This window comes from Arvicola amphibius, chromosome 9 (genome assembly GCF_903992535.2).
Source record: "Arvicola amphibius chromosome 9, mArvAmp1.2, whole genome shotgun sequence".
Classification (NCBI taxonomy): Eukaryota; Metazoa; Chordata; class Mammalia; order Rodentia; family Cricetidae; genus Arvicola; species Arvicola amphibius.
This window is the reverse complement of record NC_052055.2, coordinates 35,029,281-35,050,197: the sequence shown is the minus strand read 5'-3', so window position 1 is coordinate 35,050,197 and position 20,917 is coordinate 35,029,281. Positions and strand designations below refer to the sequence as shown.

The 20,917-nt window shown below is 46.3% G+C and overlaps 1 protein-coding gene across 3 annotated transcripts in view; it reads right to left on the bottom strand.

Annotated features, from left to right (window-relative positions):
* Mroh1 (maestro heat like repeat family member 1) overlaps window positions 1-20,917 on the bottom strand; it is a 74,872-nt gene that overhangs the window by 50,894 nt on the left and 3,061 nt on the right. For 2 of the 3 annotated variants that reach the window (XM_038341365.2, XM_038341367.1), the window contains exons 2-6: window positions 12,689-12,790; window positions 9,170-9,248; window positions 7,773-7,918; window positions 779-910; window positions 159-321 (exon numbers count right to left, since the gene is read on the bottom strand). In XM_038341365.2, coding sequence (XP_038197293.1) covers window positions 159-321; window positions 779-910; window positions 7,773-7,918; window positions 9,170-9,191 — 463 coding nt within the window. In that variant the 5' untranslated portion in view covers window positions 9,192-9,248; window positions 12,689-12,790. Of the gene's footprint in view, window positions 1-158; window positions 322-778; window positions 911-7,772; window positions 7,919-9,003; window positions 9,091-9,169; window positions 9,249-12,688; window positions 12,791-20,917 lie in introns of all 3 variants that reach the window. The other variant, XM_038341366.2, reaches the window with a different exon arrangement.

Genomic DNA, 20,917 nt, shown 5'->3' with positions numbered 1-20,917 from the left:
CTACTTCCCACCCACCCACCCCCCTCTTCAGAACTTTGAAGGGGCCCTCATAGGTACTTTTTATAGCTTCAGGTACAAAACCAGAAACCCAGGTAGTCCTCAGGGGCCCCCCAAAGTACTCAGGGACATCAAGGGACCAGAATCTCAATGGCACCTACCGTTGGACACGGAGAGGCTAGCAAGCGTGTGCAACACCGAGGAGTGAGGCAGAATGCCAGGCTGGAACCTGCTGAGCACCTCTTCCATCACCTGGTTGATGAATCGCTTCCCCACAGCCACCAGGACACTGCTTGCTGCCTGCTGCCAGTCACAGTCCAGCTCCTGTATCCCAAACAATCGCCAGGTTGATCTCTCCCTGCACCTCTCAAGAGATGCAAGCAAGATACTACTCTACCCTTAGTAGTGCCTGGAAGAGGGAAAACTGCTGTGCTCCAGTTTTCCTAGGGAATGCAGGTTAGAGACCAAATGGCACGTTCTTCAGCCCACCTCCAATCTGAAGGGACCCGACGCCTACGGGAGAAGCCACAAGGAAGGACTGGAGAGGTGAGGTCTGGCAATGAAAAGGGCTATATGCAGCCCTTAGCCTGAGCGTGGATTCCCTGTCCTCACCCTCTAGAAATTTAGGTGTCTTATTCTCTGCCCCTAAGGGGTACATAGGATCAAGGGGTCTCTGTCAGTCAAACTCCAGTCCTGTTCCAGATACTGTGGAATGGAGGCCAAAGAAAAGGAGCTGTCCTCCCTGCTGTCCTCCCCAGCCTACATGGCCAGAGGCCCTCACCTTGATTCTAGTCATCTCATTGGAAGCCAAGAGGATGGCAACGACAGCAGTGTCCTTGTCCAGCTCGTCGATGTGGCTACTCAATATTGTTTCCATGGCCCTCAGGATCTTTGTACGGTATGGATGAGCCAGCTGAGGAAAGAAGTTCCCAGGGAATGTTCTAAGAGTAGCCAGGTACTCTGTGTGCATTTTGTTTCTACAGGGGCTAGACTGTGCAAGGTCATACATACCCTTAAAAGAGAATATACTGGCTGAGCCTCAGAGCCTGTGTGTAGTAGCATTTCATTTGTATTTCAATAAATAAAGCTTGCCTGAGGATCAGAAAAGTAAAACAGCCAAATTGGCCAGCCTTACAGTCCAGGCAGCAATGACAAACACCTTTAATCCCAGTAGCCACACTAGCTTGCCATAGAAACCAGGCAGTAGTAGTGCACACCCTTAATCCCAGAACTGGAGAGGATTATAAAATGGGAGGAGACAGCACTCAGTCAGAGTCTCATTCTGAGATTCCTGGAGGCAGAATCGCCATTTCAGACTGAGGTAGAGGTAAGAGCCAGTGACTGGCTGTTTTGCTTTTCTGACCTTCGGGCTGAACCCCAATTTCTGTCTCTGGGTTTTTTAATCGTGCTACATCTGTGTGTCTTTGAAAGGGCCAAGAGCAGTCCCATGAGGCAAACTGCAAGTAGATGAGCTGGTGACCTTCTTTCTGCCTGCTGAGTGTTGCCAGCAAGGCCTCCTAGAGGGCACCTCTTCCTCCCACACTTGGCCTCCCAGGCAGTAGGATAAGATGCCCTCCTTGAATCACCTTTCTCTGCAGCTAGGCCCTGGCTGTAAATGTGCTCAAAGTCAAACACAGCTACCACTGCCCTCCTTCAGCCATGCTCCTTCTCTGTTCACTGCCTGGGGCACACTACCGACCCAGCCTCCTGGATTAATCCTTGACATAGTCCACACCCTGGACTCAAGAGCTGGCAACCTATACTGGAAGGCTGGGATAGAATCTGTCTAGGCCCATAAGGGGCCATGGAGGGGTTGCTAAGGAAGGCTTCTAGCTGCCCTCAGTGGGAGTAGCCTGATGTACCCACTGAGAGTAGCCTGCACTGGGTGGCATGGGTGTGAGCAAGGGCAAGCCCAGAACAAGCTAGTATTCTACAGGCACTGAGACTACCTCTTCACTTCTGCCATAAACTGTCTCACCCACAGCCACATGCCCACCACAGCAGGGGAGGGGCGGGTGGACATGTCAGTTGGGACCTATATAAGACAACTCAGTTAAGAAAGCCACATATGTGGTTAGAGAGAAGGCTCAGCAGATAAGAGCACTGGTCGCTCTTCCAGAACCCTAACCCTAACCCTAGCACCCACATAGCAACTCACAACTATTTATAACTCCAACCCCTGGGGCATCCAACACCCTTTTCTAGTCTCCTTAGGCACTGCACACATGTGGTGCACAGACACACATGCAGGCAAAACACTCATCAATATAAAATAAATGCATAAATAAAGGGAAAAACAATTAAAATGTTTGGGGCTGCGGGTCTCTGCATCTGTTTCCTTCTGAAGCTTCTCTGATGATAATTGGGTTAAGTATTAATCTATGGGTACAGCAGACTATAACTAGGAATCATTTCATTGACTTTAAAAAATATATTTATTTATTTATTTATTTATTTATTTATTTATTATGTATACAGTGTTCCTACTGCATGTGTGGCCTGCAGGACAGAAGAGGGCACCAGATATCATTACCAATGGTTGTGAGACACCAGGTGGTTGCTGGGAATTGAAATCAGAAACTCTGGGGGAGAGTGGTCAGTGCTCTTAATCTCTGAGCCATCTCTTCAGCCCTCCCCTACGTTTTTTTTTTTTTTTTTTTGCCAGTCGTGTTTGGTTCTATCCTAGGTCTCTGGGCAAAGCTCAGAGAATCTTGCAGAAGAGGTGGAGGAAGGATTATAGGAGCCAGAGGGGTCAAGGACACCAGAAAACCCACAGAATCAACTAATCTGGGCTCATAGGGACCCACAGAGACTGAACCGACAACCACGGAGCCTGCATGGGACTGACCTAGGCATTCTGCATATATGTTACAGTGTGTAGTTTGGTCCTCCTGTGGGACTCCTAACAGTGGGAGCAGGAGCTCTCTCTGACACTATTACCTGCCTGGGACCCTTTCCCTCATACTGGGTTGCCCCATCCAGCCTTAATGCTAGGGGAGGTGCCTAGTCTTATGGCAACTTGACATGCCATGTTTGGTTGATATTCATGGGAGGCCTGTCCTTTTTTGAAAAGAAATGGAGGAGGAGTAGATGGGGTAGGGGCGGATGGAGTGAGGGGTACTGGTCAGGGAGGGACCGGGAGGAGAGGAGGAAGGGGAAACTGGTCAGGATATAAAAAAATAAATAAAAAGAAAGGAAGAAAGAGAGTGCCACAAATGATATCCAAGTCCCCTGGCCCAGAAGCAGATGAGACATGCCTGTTGGCTACTGTTACCTGCTACACGAGCCATTACTGAGCCTGCAGTGGATGAGACATTCATTCCGGGAGGTAACTAGTATAGATCACAACTAGCTCCAGAGACAAGGAACCTGCCAGTTTAAGGAAAGAGCTTCTGCCCTACGTTTTAGTTCTTCAAGGTTTTTGAATCCTTGCATGTTGGTGCCCCAAGAAAGGGGGCTGCACTCTGAGATGGTGATTCTTGGTCAGTCACAGAGGAAGACAGCTGACTGGGTTCACATTTTTCTTTCCAGGAACATGGTGTTCCTGCAAGAGTCCCTCCCTGGACAGGAGCCATAGCCAGCATGTCATGGGAAGGGGGAAGGGTTGCTGATGCTTTCTTTGGAGGAGAATTGAAAATTAATATGAACTGGTATGCTCTTATTCAATCAAGATTATTAGGAGCTGGGAGCACAGCTCTGACGACACAGTGAGAACATCTCGAAGCCAATGTTTCCAGCTTCCTCCAGGCTCTTGGTCCTGGAAGCACATCTCAAAGATCACCACATGGTCTTCCCAGGCTTTTTTTCTCTTTCCTTTTTTTTTTTTTGAGATAGGATTTCTCTGTGTAGCCCTGGCTGCCCTGGAACTCACTCAGTAGAGGAGGCTGGTCTTGAACTCAGAGATCCCACCTGCCTCTGCCTCCTGAGTGCTGGGTTTAAAGGCAAAGGCATGTGCCACTACCTCCAGGCCCCAGGTTTCTAATTCCCCTCACCTTCATGAAGGTGCTTAGGGAAGACGTCCCTCTAACAGAAAAGCAAAGAGAAGAAAGGAACTGCTCAGCCTGCCTTCTCTTCCAGCACATTCACTGGCGAGCTGCCCTGGAAACTTGCTGCTCCCTGCAGTGCAACCGGACATCTCCACGGGCTGGTGAAGCAGATGGGTTCTGTGACCTTGAACTCTTTAAGGAAAATGTCAAAGGAATCTTGAAAGGGATTGTTAAAAATGCTGCAGGATCCCCAGTGGTAGCAGGCAGCGGAAACACTGCAGGTCCAGATCATTACAATGTACATTTAAATACCAAAGAGAGAGAGAGAGAGAGAGAGAGAGAGAGAGAGAGAGAGACAGAGAGAGAGAGACAGAGAGAGAGAGACAGAGACAGACAGAGAGAGACAGAGAGAGAGAGAGAGAGAGAGAGAGAGAGAGAGAGAGAGAGAGAGAGAGAGGCAGGCTGGAAAGATGACTCAGCAGTTAAGAGCACTTGCTGTTCTTACAAAGGACCAAAGTTCAGTTCCCAGCACCCACATCAGATGACTCACAAACACATGTTAACTCCAACTCCAGTGAGTCCAACGCCCTCTTTTGGCCTCTACAGGCATTGCATGCATGTGGTGCACATATGGATAAGCTGCCAGTCCTAAACATGGTAACATGGCCTACAGAGCCTCTGTGTAAAGAATAAGTACCTACGTACTGACAAGCAGCAGACCAGAATCCCCTTATGTCAGAATGGAACTCCAGAGACTGGACATTAGGCAGAAAGTGTTTTGAGTTGAAAATGGTGGCAAGAAAAAGAAAGAGAAAAACTTCAGCCACTGTGGGAAAATAATGGCGTCACTATTTTTCCTCTCCTTCCCACCTCCATGGCTTAACTACTCTATGGAGCCTGTCCTGAATTGGATCTTGACTGATATATAGATAGTTGGCAGATAAGAGAAATGCCCACAGAGAATGGAAGCTTGTGCTGGGTCTAAACCCATGAAGCCCAGCACAGGAAAGTGACAGACATACAGCCTAGTGCCCTCTGCACTGGGCCCTGGGGGATAACACAGTGGTAAGCACCTGGGCAACATACACAAGGTGCTGGGTTCCATCCCCAACACCACACACACTAGGTAGGCCTCGTAGCACATGCCTATAATGCCAGAACCTGGGAGACAGACAGAAGGATCACAAGTTCAAGATCATCCTCACTTACATACCAAGTTCAAGGTCATATTGAAATGCCACGGAGGAGGAGGAAAAGGAAGAGAAAAGAAAGATGACGACCAATCATAAACACACAAAGACCAGACTGAAGCTAACCATAAGGTGCCATGTGTACCCCAAACCAGCAACTGGCAGAACTTTCCTCTGATGCCCAATTTAAATTCAGAGGAATTTGAAAAGATGCATGCTGCAGCCAAGCAAGATGGCACCATCTATGCCACTGTACCCTTCTCATGGCTGCTGGCTCCACGGATCTACGTCTGGGAGCTACCAAATGCTGAAGCATCTGGCTGAAAGTTGAGCTAACTTTAGCACAGTCTTCCTGTTGATCAATGTCTGCTCAACATAACAACCAATAGATTTATCGATCGGCTGAGCTGTTAATGTGAGAGAAAAGTTACGTGTGAATATGCTATCAGTCAAGTCGGAAGAAGAAGTGCATGTTGCACACAGCAGGGCGTGACAAACACAGCACAGGACAGCTGCAGAACAGCAGCCCAGGCCTCTTGGAATAACATGCAGAAGCTAGTGTGAGAGGCCAGGAAAGGCCACACCCCGTAGGATCAGGACCAGATCAACAAAGAGCCACTGTAGCCATGCGGTGAGGTTATCAGGTTTTTGGTTTTGTTTTTAAACTCAGTCAAATAAAATTATGTAAGGCAGAAAAGAAGTAAAACTCGTAATTCAGGAAATGAGCACAGCAGCCACATTAGTTTCCTGGGAGCTGCCCTAAGTGACCCTTTACCCTTCGGCCACCTTCCCGCCCTTAACTCTTGCCTGACAACCACAGTTGGACACCAGGACATCAGAGCGAGAAGTGTTTTGGCCACACAGAGGAGGGTCTTAGCCAGCAGCACTATGGTATGCTTGGCTCTGAGAGAACAAAACACATGGTGGAGCTAAAACCCAAAGAGGAGCTGCAGGCAGACACTCAAGCCATGCCAAATATGGCAGCTCTCTTAGACTACACAGCAAGCTCAGCTTCACTCAGCCTCCTGACAAGCTAAATAAAGCTGCAGTACCAGCAGGAAAAGCTGAAATGGAGGTGGAGGAGTCCTCCCCATCAGGTGTCACAAACCACAGCAGGATTAGTGGGTATGTTCAGGGAACCAAGCTGTTTCCCCATGAGATAGTTGGCAGGCAAGATGAATACCCATGGAGAATGGTGTCTTGTACCCATGGTCCTGGCCACTCAAGAAGCTTGAAGACTGCCGAGTGTGGTGGCGCACACTTTTATTCCCAGCACCCAGGAGGCAGAAGCTGGTGGAGCTTTGTGAGTTCAAGTTCAAGGTCAGCCTGGTCTACACAGTAAGTTCCAGGACAGAGAGAAACCCTGTCTCAAAAGAAAGAAAGAAAGACTGGATAGGGAGGTTAGTCTATTAGTTTAGGCAACATAATATGACCCATGTCCATGGAGCTGAAGACATGGCTCAGCAAAAAGCTACTTGCTATACAAGTTTGACAACCCAAGCTCAATCTCCAGAACCCACATAAAGATAGAAGGACATGTGCTGGAGAGATGGCACACAGTTAAGAGCACTTGCTGTTCCTCCAGAGGACCCAAGTTCAGTTCCCAGTTCCTACATTAGGTGGCTCACGACTGCTGGTAACTTTCTAGGGGATCCAGCATCCTCTTCTGGCCTCCACAGAAAATAAACTTTTTTTTTTAAATGAGAGGTCGGTGGTAGTGGAATATGCCTTTAATCCCAGCATTCAGAAGGCAGAGGCAGAGGCAGACAGATCTCTGTGAGTTCAAGGCCAGCCTAGTCTACAGAGTGAGTTCCAACACAGCCAGGGCTACATAGAGAAGTCCTGTCTTAAAGGAAAAAAAAGAAAAGAAAAAGAAGACAAGCACAAACAAACCAACCAACCAAAACAAAATAATAATAAAGAGCCAGCTGTGGTGGCACATGCCTGTAACCCCACCACTCTGGAGACTAAGAAACAAGGGTCACAAGTTGAAGGCCGGTGTGTACTATAGAACTAGACCCCATTTCAAAACAAAACAAGAAAGCTCATGAGATAAGAGCAATCTGGGGCTAACAATCTGACATCGCACAGCATCAGAAAGAATCCCAAGTTTCTTGCTCTGCTACACGGGCCATGCTTGCCCACATACTGGGATGTCCTGCGCTTTCCTTAGAACAGCTCTCTGGAAGGGGTGGAGAGTGGAGTGGCAGCTTGCAAACCTGCAGCAGCTCCCCCAGGCCAGCACAGAGCCCGGACTCTCAAGAGCCCTAGACACTCAGCTGTTAAGACTTGGAAACAACCTGTACTCTCTCAGCAAGGGAGACAGACACCCTATCTCCAATCAGTGTGCTAACGGGAACAGCCAACAGCCTTGCTCATGAATGCTGTCCACTGAAGTGACAACCCAGTCCACTCATAATAGAACCACCAGTTCATAGGACACAGTTCATAGCCATTCTCCACACGGAGGAGACCCAGCTATCATCATCTTTAAACACTGGATATACAGGGCACTTTCTTCTGACAGACTGACTCATCACCTAACCGGAGAGATGAAGATGCTCCCTGATGACCTCACCACCGCCAAAGGGAAAGGTACCTTGTCATGCTGCCGCAGGTATTCCTCACAGGCACCGAGTGTCTCGCCTGGCTGAGACTCTCCAAGGGAGCAGAGAGCGCTGCAGACCTGCTCCTGCACCACAGGATCCTTGTCGGTGATGGAGTCCAGGAGGGTGAAGGACAGCTCTGCAGCGACAAAACCCAGTGTGCTTAGGCCCTAAGCACACCATGGCTGCCTTCCTATGTCTGACACCTACCAGCTTCTGGGATCATAAACTTGGCACAGCCAAAGATAAGTACAAGCCCAGTGCCTCAGGGCAAATAGGCACAGCCACTTGTACAGTCATTGCTGACCTGAAACTGTTATCTCTCATAAAAAACCATGCCTTTCTTCTGTACTAACCTCCTTCCTTGATGGTCCCCGACTGTACTCCCATGCTGTTGTGGGATCACAAATACTGAGTGTGCAGTCTGCTGGGCCAAATGACAGGGCTCAGACTCAGACTAGTTATCACTGAGAAGCTATGGGTCTGGAAAACTCACGTTTAGTCTGAGTCAGGGGTCACAATCTTAGTAGTACTCCCAAGGCTCCTCCAGCTCTGATAAGGCCTGGACTTCTACTCACTCACAAGGCCCCACAAAGGATCCACAGACACAGATACATAAAGAAAGTTCCTTGAGTTCTGGGACACAGAACAGACTGGACTTTACACACCCAACTCCTACATATAGGAGGGTGGCATTGGGCAGGAGATGTGGACACTGATAATGAACAGTAAATGGAAGGCCCACAGCATCTGCCCCATAAGGCTTAGCCTACCAAGGCCAGATATAAATCAAGGAATCCACAAATCAGAGTAGCTCTCTGCAATATTGGCAAGAGAGGCAAACCAGAGACATTGTCCCACACCCAAGAAGACCCTCCAGTCTGGGCCTTTGCTCCCCAGAAACCATGCCTACACCACGCTATCGCAAGAGGATAGGTAGAGGGACCTGCAATTGCCTCAGGACAGATAGACACCCAAGCAGAACTTGCCTCCCCTTTGAGAAGGGCTCTTCACCCTGAGCAGGAAGGGGGGCATTTTAACAGTTCTCCATTTCAAAAAATTCAACAGTTGAATAAATAGGTTATCTAATTAATAAGATCTGATTGCATTTAAGGCCAAGTTCAACCTGACAAGCCATACCTGGCCCTTCTAAAGCACATCTAAATACCTGTTCTCCAATTATAAGTTTGATGGGAGCAGTCACACCCTCACACCATCACGTACACAGAGAATCTGGCCTCCAGGGACAGCAAAAATGTAGGCACCACCTTCTCTCATCCCAACATCTTCAACTTCCTGCCCGGGCTGGGACTGCATAGGAGTTGTCACAAGTCTCAGATGATCTAACAGGGAGGGCAGGGGACAGGAGGTGCCTCCCACATGTACTCACTTTTTACATAGGGCCTGGTCATTTCTGTGGTGTTGGCTTCCACCTGTCCAGTGTAAACACGGATAGCTTCCTTCCCAACCTAGAATAATGGGGACATGGGATTTTATTCATTATCTCTACCACACATAAGCCCAGGATTAGCAGCTATTCATGCACAAAACACACAATTTAAATGAATTTGTCCTAGGGACTAGGGAAGGTATCTATCTAGCTGGCTGATCCACTTAGGAAAGGAAAAAAGTTCATGTGCCTTAGGAACACCCCCTTCCCCGCTCTCCTACATTTCTGAGCTTCCAGCCCCCACCAGCAGGACAGTAACCCATGGTGTATCCAGTGCTATCTTCACCGTACCGCCAAACATGGCCACTCTCTCAATTAAAGCAACTTCCTCCTGAGTAAATTGGGAGCATGGCGACCTTGGGGGAGGGTTGAAGCGGGGAGGGGAGAGGCAGGGAGGGGAGCCGAGAAAAATGTAGAGCTCAATAAAAAGGGGGGAAGAAAAGCAACTTCCTCTCCACCCTAAGGTGAGTAGTGGGCATCAGAGCTCTCCCATACTGTGTGAGCTCAGCTGCATGCAGTCACAAAGAGTAAAGTCCCTCAAATAACCAAGTGCTTGTGCCTCTCCACTGTGATCTCGTGCTCCGCTTGTGCCTCTCCACTGTGATCTCGTGCTCCATCCTAGGTTGTACAGTCTAAGAACCTAGAAGACGGGAGACATGCCCACCCTCAGCGCAGCCAGGTACACTCAGGTGCCAGTCCCTTCATCCTAGGTGATCTCCATCCTTTACTCCTCAGTCACCTCCCACCCTTCAGTCCTTCCTGACCTACTCCAGGGAAAGAGAAAGAATATCATGGCCTCCCTATCAGAGCCATGTACCTAAGGCAAAAGGCAAAGGGAAAAACTACATCAATCTTGGGAGAGAGAGGAATTAGAATTAAAAAGCAAGTGAAAGTCAGGTGGTAGTGGTGGCACACACTTTTAATCCCAGCACTCTGGAGGCAGAGGCAGGCGGATCTCTGTGAGTTTGAGGCCTGCCTGGTCTACAGAGTGACTTCCAGGACAGGCTCCAAATCTACAGAGAAACTCTGTCTCAAAACAAAAACAAAAACAAAAACAAAAAAACCTAAATAAATAAAGATGAAAATTTCAGTTCAAGAAAGTAGGTTTAATAGGACAAGATGACTCAGTGCTTGTTGCAAAGCCTGACAACCTGGGCTCAATCCTTAGAACCTACATGGTGGAGGGAAGAGCAACTCCTGCAGATTTTCCTCTGATGTACACACACACACGCACACTTGACAAATGCTAAAAATATTTTTTTAAAAAGATACTGGGAACTGGAGACATGCCTCAGCAGTTAAAAACCCCTGCTGCTCTTACAGAGGACCCAAGCCTAGCTTACAACTAACTACCTGTGAATGCCAGCTCCAGGGTATCTGACGCCCTCTTCTGGTCTAAGAACATCTGCAAGCATGTGGCTGAATCAGAGCCATATGCACATGAATAAAAAATAAAAATAAAATAGCAAGGAACTGGAGAAATGGTTCAGAGGTTAAGAGCATTGGCTGCTTTTCTGGAGGTCCTGAGTTCAATTCCCAGCAACCACATGGTGGCTCAACAACCACCCATAATGAGATCTGGTGTCCTCTTCTGGCGTGCAAATACATGCAGGCAGAACAACATAATAAATAATCTTTAAAAGAAAATAAAATAACAAGGGACTAAAGAGATGGTACAGTGCTTAAGAGTACTCACTGCTCTGGCGGAGAACCCAGGTTTAGTTCCAGGCACTCAAATGGCAGCTATCATAACATCAGTTCCAAGGGATTCAATAAACCTCTCTGGCCTCCACAGCCCAGGCACGAAGATAATGTACTTACATACATTCAGGCAGAACACTCACACACAAAATAAAGAAAAATAAAATATTTAAGAGAGATGGCTCAGCGGTTAAGAGCATTGCCTGCTCTTCCAAAGGTCCTGAGTTCAATTCCCAGCAACCACATGGTGGCTCACAACCATCTGTAATGAGGTCTGGTGCCCTCTTCTGGCCTTCAGGCATACACGCAGACAGAATATTGTATACATAATAACTAAATAAATATTTTAAAAAAAAGAAAAAGAAAAAAATCTTAACTGGGCAGTAGTGGTGTGCTCCTTTAATCCCAGCAGGAGGCAGGGAGGCAGAGGCAGGTGGATTTCTGTGAGTTCCAAGACAGCTAGGGCTACACAGAGAAACTCTCTCTCAAAAATAAATAAATATTAAAAAATAAATAAAATAAAATGTTAAAGAAACAGAACAAATGGATCTCATGTGTTCACTCTCCCTCAGTGAAATGACAGAAAACAAGTATATGATTTAAGTGGAGGTTGATTATTCTGAGTCTCTCCATGAAGATCTAGAGTCCAGTTCACTATGTACAGCAGGCAGGCCTTATATTTGAAATAACTGTCCCTCTGCAAGTGCAGAATCACAGGTATATGTCACCACATCCAGCCCCGAAGCATTTCTTTTGTTTCTCAAGACAGGGTTTCTCTGTGTAGCCCTGGCTGTCACCACCACTGCCTGGCTCCCAAAAGTCTATTTTCTTTTTTTTTTTCTTTGCCACTCCACCTGGTTTGTTTATGTTTTTTTTATTTTTATTTTTTACGATATATTTATTTATTATGTACACAAGTGTTCTGCCTGCATATATGCCTGCTGGCTAGAAGAGGGCACCAGATCTCACTACAGATGGTTGTAAACCACCATGTGGTTGCTGGAAATTGAACTCAGGACCTCTGGAAGAGCAGTTAAGTCAACTCTTAACCTCTGAGCCGTCTCTTCGGCCCTCAAAAGTGTATTTCTAACAAGTAAAAGGGCACTGGAGATACAGTTCAGAGGTTAAGAACACTGGCTATTCTTCCAGAGCACCTGGGTTCAGTTCCTAGAATCCTATGGTGGCTCACAACGGTATTCCAGTTCCAGAGGATTCGATACCCTCTTCTAGCTTCTGTGGTCACCAGGCACATATATAGTATCCAAACATATATGCAGACAACCACCCATACATACAAAGAATAAAATTAAATTTTTGTTTTGTTTTGTTTTTTCAAGACAAGGTTTCTCTGTGTAGCCCTGGCTGTCCTGGTACTCGCTCTGTAGACCAAGCTGGCCTTGAACTCACAGAGATCTTCCTGCCTCTGCCTCCCAAGTGCTGATATTAAAGGTGTGAGCCACCACTGCTCAGCTAAAATTTAAAAATGTTAAAAAATAAAAAGTATATAAGTAAACTAAGAGGCTGGAAAGACGGTCTAAGAGTTGAGAGCTTGCTGCTTTCGGAGGACTCAGAGTGTGGTTCCAAGCACCCATGATAGGGGGCTCAAAGCTGCCTGGAACTCAGGCTCCAGGGAATCAGATGCTCTGGAATCAGGGCATTTGCACACAAATGAAAATAAAATACATATAAACACATAAACAGAAGTGAGAATTAAATCTAAGGAATCTGAGAGGTGAAAACAAGATAAAATGAACAAACCAGAAACTCCCAGGCACCGGGAAGGATGGGAGGCCGGCGGAGGGCTCTGCCCTGGTGACAGCAGCATCAGCACAGCATTGCCACCTTCTTCATGGAAATCATCTAAAAAGAACAAATAAACAGGAAGTGAACACATGGGGTCCATCTGCGCCCCAGAAAGGAAAAGGCAGATGACCCCAAGATGGTTAAACAGCATCCGTTATCAGGCAGAGTGTGAGGAAGGCGGGGGCTTAACTGACGTGGACACTCAAGCTCCCCTTCCCAGTCTGTGCAGAGCCTCAGGGATAGATGTTTCTCCCAGTGAAAAGCTACAAGAGCAAAGCTCCACCATCCAGAAGGAAAGGCAAAGCTATCCCTCAAGGGGTGCGGGCACACACACATATGCACAGTAGTAGCCCCTTATTCAAACAATAGCAAACAAAAATCAATGACCACCACAGGCCATCTGCCCCTAGCCCAGATGAACTCAGCAGGAAACAACTCAGACAAGGAATGGGATGGCCTCAGCTTAGTCAGAAGAAAATAGGTTGTTTTATTCTATCATTGCTATGACAAAACATTGACCAAAACCAACTGGAGAGGAAAAGGTCTATTCAGCTTATACTTCCTGATCACAGTCCATCGCCGAGGGAAGTGAAGACAGGAACTCAGGGCAGGAACTAAAGCAGAAGCCATGGAGAAACGCTGCTTTCCAGGACCACATGCTCAGAGATGGTACAGCTCAAACTGGGCTCTTCCACATCAATCATTATTAAAAGAAAAAAAAATGCCCACAACCTTGCCCACAGACCAGTCTGGTAGGGGAATTTCTCGGTTGAGGTCCTCTCTTCCCAGATGACTCTAACTTGTATCAAGGTGACAAAACCAAAACAGAACTAATGAGCGCGTGGGGACGTTGGTCTTGTAGACGCAAAGTGCCCAATTCTGCCAAAGCCCTGAAAACAGAAAAGGGATGATCTCCAGAGCCCCTAGTGGGAGTATAGCCCCCTACTCCTGGATTTACGTCACAACAGACTTTATTACAGTAAATCTGTCTTACTGCAGCATTAGAAAACTAACCCAACGACAGGAGAGATGGCTCAGCATTAATTAAGAACATGAACTGATCTTGCAGAGGGCCTGAGTTTGGTTCCCACAGTGGGCAGGTCACAACTCCAGCCCACGTGCATCTGACACATCTGGCCTCCTCAGGCTCTTATGTGCGCACCCCCATACATAGACATACACATAGTTAAAAATAATTTTAAAGAGCCGGGCGGTGGTGGCGCACGCCTTTAATCCCAGCACTCGGGAGGCAGAGGCAGGCGGATCTCTGTGAGTTCGAGACCAGCCTGGTCTACAAGAGCTAGCTCCAGGACAGGCTCTAAAGCTGCAGAGAAACCCTGTCTCGAAAAACCAAAAAAAAATATTAATTTTAAAAAAAAGAAAGAGAAATCTAATCCAGGTGATACATTACAAGAAACTACCCACATCCAGGGGAAAAGGCGCCCATCAAAAAGGGAAAGCAGAGACATGTGAAGCATACAGAGGGCAGGAGAGGTGTCTGCTTAAGACTAGCGTGGGAAGCATTGTAACTCACAGACACAGAGTAGGGTTCTCACAAGCGTTTTGCCCCAGTAGTAAGTTAGTCTTGGGCTAGCAAGATGGTTCAAAAGATAAAAGGCACTTGCTATACAAGTCTGGTGACCTAAGTTCAATACCCAGAACCCGTGCTGGAATAGAGAATCAGCTCCTCAGAACTGTCCTCTGACCTCCACAAGCCACAGTAACATTCACATGCTGGTTCTCATACACACGCATCATACACACTCACACCCCAATAACAATAAACGAGTTAATCCTGCCTAAAACTCTGCTCTGGTCAGGTGAAAAACTGAAAGAATCAAACTGTCCAAGTAACCCGCTACAATGCTCAAGGCTGAAAATAGGAATGCAAAAATATCCAGAGCCAACAAAGTGAAATGATAGGGGCGCCCAAACAAATATTACCAGGGAAACAAAGCACAGCTCATGACCAGGCATGACGGCACTCACCCTTAATGCCAATACTCAGGAGGCAGAGGCAGGCAAATCTCTGAGTTTGAGATCAGCAAAAGCTATGTAGTGACACCTGACGATAACAAACAAAACTGATAGTGAAAATGACGCAGTTGGAGCTGGAAAATGGCTCAGTGGTTAAGAACACTGGCTGTTCTTGCAGAGGACCTGAGTTCAATTCCCAGCACCCAATGGCAGCTTACAACTGTCTGTGACTCCAGTTCCAGGGGATCTGCCATCATCACACAGACATGTATGCAGGCAAAACACCAATACACATAGAATAAAGATAAATAATTAAAAAAAGAAAGAAAAAAATGACGTAGTCAGCACAAACCAACCTGGAGATAATACAAAGTAAAGAATTAGTAGACAAGGACATTCAGTAACTGTTCCGAGAAAAAGAGGTCAAAAGTAAAAAGATGGAAAATTTTGAGGATGTAGTTCAGTTGGTAGAGTTCTTGCCTGACATGCACAAACCCTGGGTCTGATCATAAACCAGGTGTGGTGCACACCCAGCTAAGCAGGAGTTAGACCCAGAAATCATGAGTTTAAAACCAGCACAGACCATATATTGAGACTCAGGTCAGTCTAGTCTATGAGACTATATCCTAAAAAAAACAACAGAAAACAATATAATCCCAGAACTTGGTAAATGAAGCAGGAGGACCAGGAGCTGAAGGTCATCCTTAGCTACACTGTAAATTCAAGGCTAGTCTAGACTACATGAGACTGTTCTCAAAAAAGGAGGGGAAGCCTTCTCTGTAAGGGGAAAACAGCCCCATAGAGCCCTATTTCTCTTCCTACCACCACTTCTCATGCTGGTTACCATTCTAGCTGTGTCCCTGAAGCATGGGTCGCCCCATTAGGACAGCCCTGCCACTGAGAGCCTAGACAAAGTCTGTACTACCATCAATACTTCCAGGATGTCATCAGCATTCTAGAGACAGACCAGCAGCACTTCCAGCAGAAGCTCCTAACACCAAAGACATCCAGAGCAAAACAAGATGAGCAGAGAGCTGCCCTTCGTTAGCCAGCATGTCTGCACAAGCTGGATGACCTGGAGTGACAGATGTGGCTACAATTGCTGCTCAAGGCCAAGATGAGAAGTCTGATATACAGGTGATGCCCCAATCTCCTTAAGAAATGTGAACACCTGAACCCTCAGAACCAGTATCCCTTCCAGGACCTAAAGCTGCTGGTCCTCAAACAGCATAATGTAACACATCATGAAGAATTCAAACGTTACAAGACACTATAGAAGTGTGACTCTATTACCTAGAGTCATTGGAAAGAAAGCAGCAAGAGGAAGCCAAGAGGAAGCGAGAAGAACAACAGTGCCTATACTGGGAGCGAAGGCAATGCCCAAGGCAGCCAAGCCAATCCCAGTTTTCTCCCTCTGCCTCCTGCTTACAGTTAAGGATGGGAGCCCTCAGCTTTTCAGCTCTGCTACCTGCTGCGTCAGCTCTACCATCATTAATTCTAACACTCTGGAACCATAGGCTCAAACAAATACTTTCTTATAAGTTGCCTTAGTCATAATGCTTTATCATGGCAACAGAAAATATAATAGTGAATTCAAATTAGCCAGAGCTGCTAACAACAAAGCTATTAACATCAAGCTACTAATAAGACCCTGTGTCAAAGGAGAGGAGGAAAAGGAGGAGGAAAAGAAGGGAGAAGAGAAGAGGAGAAGGAGGGGAAAGAAGAGGAGGAGGGGAAAGAGAAAGAGGAGAAGGAAGGGGAAGAGGAAGAGGAGGAAGAGGAGGAAGAAGGGAGGAGGAGGAGGGAAGAGGAAAAGGTGGAGAAGGGAAGAGGGGGGAAGAGGAGAAGGAAGAATGAGGAGGAAGAAGAGGAGCAGGGGAAGAGGAAAAGAATGGGAGAAAAAGAAGACAAGAAGAAGGGGAAGAGGAGAAAGAGGGGGAAGAGAAGAAGGAAGAAGGGAAAGGGTTGAGGAAGAAGAGAAGGGAAAAGAGGAAGAGAAGGATGGGGAAGAGGAAGAACAGAAGGAGGGGGAAGAAGAAAAGGAGGAAGAGGGGAAGGAGGAAGAAGAGGGGGAAGAAGAAGAGAAGGAGGCAGAAGGGAGGAGGAGGAGTAAGTAGAAGAAGAGGGAAGGCAGAGGAGGAAAAGGAGAAAGAAGTTGGGAAGGAGGGGAAAAAAGAAGAAAAAAAGCCTATCATGAACATCAACATCACTGGTGAGAAACCATGTCCGTGTGTGTGCGTGCGTGCGTGCGTGCGTGCGTGCATGTGTGTGTGTAAGGTGGGAAAAAAAGGAGCTCAGATAGTACTACTTCTGTTCAAGGACATGTTGACAGGGGAGATTGAAAGATTAAGTGGCAAAGTACAAGACAAAGAAAAAAAGAAAAACAAAAGCATTCTGATTAAGAAATAACTGAGTGTGGCTGTGCACTCTGGAAGGGCAAAGGCAGGTGGCTCTCTGTGAATCTGGGGCCAGCTTGGTCTACATAGGGAGTTCCAGGTCAGCCAGGGCTACACAGTCAGACCCTGTCTCAAAAAAGAAAGCCGGGAGGCAGAGGTAGGCAGATCTCTGTGAGTTCAAGGCCAGCTGGTCTACAGAGCTAGTTCCAGGACAGCTAGGACTGTTACACAGAGAAACCCCCTCCCAAAAAAAAAACAGAAAGAAACAAAAAAAGAAAGAAAGAAATCAGCAGTAAAATTGTATTCACAGGTAATATATTTTATAAAAAAAGAACCTACAGAATCTGCAGTTGGGAGTAGAATCAGATCACTTAAAGAGGTCACAGAATATAGGCATTACACAGGTGTCACCCTATTCCACATACTAACAGTGGTTGGAAAAGACCATTTGCTAGAGAGGGAAAAAAAGACGTTCTTGAAGACACACTAAAACTATCATACATTGCTAAGAGATCCATTGGAACTGAAGTTACAGGTGGTTGTGAGCCACCATATGAGACTAAACTCTGGTTCTCTACAATGTTGCTTCTGAGCCCACCTCACAGCCTAGGCATTGGGATGGTAGCTTTGGTTCTGACGTAGGTTCCACTATGTCCAAACCAGTACCCTGTCACACCTCTACACTCAGGAATCCCTGAGCTGACCTGGGTATTCCCACAGCCCTTTGCTCACAGAGAACACATGGGATCAGCACTAAGTATGAATGTTAGTGTGCCTTCTTCAGTGAGCAGAGACAAAGTTTTAATTCTATCTTGGTGTACACAAGTTTAAACACCAACAAACAAGGGGCTGGAGAGATGGCTCAGAGGTTAAGAGCATTGCCTGCTCTTCCAAAGGTCCTGAGTTCAATTCCCAGCAACCACATGGTGGCTCACAACCATCTGTAATGGGGTATGGTGCCCTCTTCTGGCCTGCAGGCATACACACAGACAGAATATTGTATACATAATAAGTAAATAAATAAATATTAAAAAAAAACCACCAACAAACAAACAATGGCTGTTTCCTGAGTTGGAGACATGGCTCAGCAATTAAGGTCACTTGTGCACTTCCAGAGGACAGGGCCGATTCCCAGCACCCACACGGTGGCTCACCCAGTAACTCCAGTTCCTGGAGATCTGATGTCCTCTTTCTGAATGTCACAGGCACCCAGCACCTACATGGTACATGCATGTGTATGCAGGCAAAATACTCATGCACACAAAATAAAATAAATCTAAAAATCTTAATTGTTTCCTGCAGTAATAGATCAGAAATCCTCTTGTAAAACTCGTTTTCTTAATGTGCAATGCATAATTTGGAGTGTGCAGAAAAAAAAATCAACATTCAATAGCAACCAATTAAATTTTGAAAAATATATCAAAAAAGGATCTGTTCTATATTAAGTGTATAAAACTATATATAGTGCACAGGAGGCCAAGCCTGATGGCACAGGACTACAATCTCAGCATCTGGGAGGTAGAAACGGGGTTTAGAGGCCACTCTCAGCTACACAGCAAGTTTGAGGACAATTCACACTGTATGTGACTGTTTCACACACAAAGGTACAGGCTTATAGCTATAGCTCAAGGGTAAAGTGTGTGTCTGGTATGCACAAGACCTCCAGCTTGATCCTCAGCAAGGGAAAGAGTTAACAGTAACAACAACAAATAAAGGAAAATAAACAAAAGTAAGGCTGGAAAGCAGGCAGCGCTTAGTGGTTAAGAGCACTTGCTGCTCTCCCAGAGAGCCCAAGTTCAGCTCTCAGCATCCCATCTGGTAGCTCACAACCACATGTAACTCCAGCTCCAGATGATCTAATCCCTTGCATAGGAACCCCTGAAACAAGTACATGCATACAGACACATATATACATATACACATTAGTAAGAATAAAATAAATCTTAAAAAGAACAAAAAGAGGCCGGGCGGTGGTGGTTCATGCCTTTAATCCCAGCACTCGGGAGGCAGAGGCAGGCAGATCTCTGTGAGTTCAAGACCAGCCTGGTCTACAAGAGCTAGTTCCAGGACAGGCTCTAAAGCTGCAGAGAAACCCTGTCTCGAAAAACCAAAAAAAAAAAAAAAAAGAACAAAAAGTATTCAAGACTAAAGCAGAACTTGAATCAAAAAGGCCTCATGTCGCCCGGCGGTGGTGGCGCACGCCTTTAATCCCAGCACTCGGGAGGCAGAAGCAGGCCAATCTCTGTGAGTTCGAGACCATCCTAGTCTACAGAGTGAGTTCCAGGACTGCTATAGCTGTTACACAGAGAAACTCTGCCTCAAGAAAAATAATTAAGTGTAAAAATAAAACCAACATAAAAGAGCTTGAAAAAAAAAACACAGGCAAATATAGTTTTGGAGTTGGAAAAGAATATCTAAAATAGACATACAAAACATATTCAGCATGGTTGGAGAGACGTGGTTAAGAGCACTTACTGGTCTGGTCTTGTAGAGAACCAGAGTTTAGTCCCATATGGTGGCTCACAACCACCTGTAACTTCAGTTCCAATGGATTTGGTGCTCTCTTCTGGCCTCTGCAGGTACCAGAAACACACCTAGTGCACATACATACATACATACAGCCAGACCGACAGACAAAGACACTCATACAAAAAAAAAAAAGAAAAATAAACCTTTAAACAAAACAAAAAATCAAATCCAGACAACACTTCATCTAAAAGTTCAAAGTGAAGCCTGGTAGTACATACCTATGGTCCAAAGTATTCAGGAGGCTGAAGCAAAAGGATCTCACAAGTTCAAGACCAGTTTGAGCAACAGAGAACTAATTCTCGCTTTCTTAATTCTCTTTTCCCCTCATTTCTTCCTCCCTTCCCTCTCTCCCTTCTCCTATGGTACTAAAAATCACACTCAGGACCTTGCACATGCCAGGCAAATGCTACCTGTAAGCTACATTCCCAGCCACACCATCTGTTAAAAGAACAAGACATAACCGGACAGAGTGATAGAGTCAATCTGGGCAACGTAGCAAGACCCTGTCTCCAAGAAAACAGAATTCACCAGTGACGAAGGACCTGATCCATGCTAAGAAGGCAAAGTGCACTCCCAGTTTCCTGTCACTAGTTGAAGGACTCGGGCGCTACCAAGCAGGAGAAACAAGGAGGTCAAATCAAACACTTCCACCAGGATATGAGTTCACAGAGGGCACTTAAGGAACCTGCCACCCCCCAGCTTAAAAGCACTCGTTAGTGGACCAGGACCCTGAGAAGAGTCACAAGACCCAACATCCTCTTCCCAGTGCTGAGGACATAATACAAGGGCTGGCATGCCTAGCTTGTGCACAAACTTGGGTTTACTCTCCAGCCTAGAGCAAAAAAGAGAAAGAGAGAAGGGAGAGGGAAGGAGGGTGAGTCAATCCAATTCTCATTTTACATGGAAAGAAAGAAAAGTCAATAAAATGCCAAATAAGCTTTGATTGTATGTTGTTTGCATCTTCTTGCCCTCAACAAATAAAAGTCCTTCTGACTGGGAGAGGGGTGAAAGGAAACAAGCTATGCCTTCAACCTCTCAGGACGGCTATAATCAGGGGCCACAGGTGTAGCAAGTAATTAATTACTTGCCTAGTATGCACAAGGCCCTGAGTTCAGGCCTGAGCACTGAAAACAAAACAGAACAAAAACACAAAAACTAGAATAGACATTTTAAAGGATATTAACTAGCTCTGGAGAGATGGCTCAGCTGTCAAAAACACTTACTGCTACTGCAGAAGACCCAAGTTCAGGTCCCAGAACCCACATGACAGCTCATAACCATT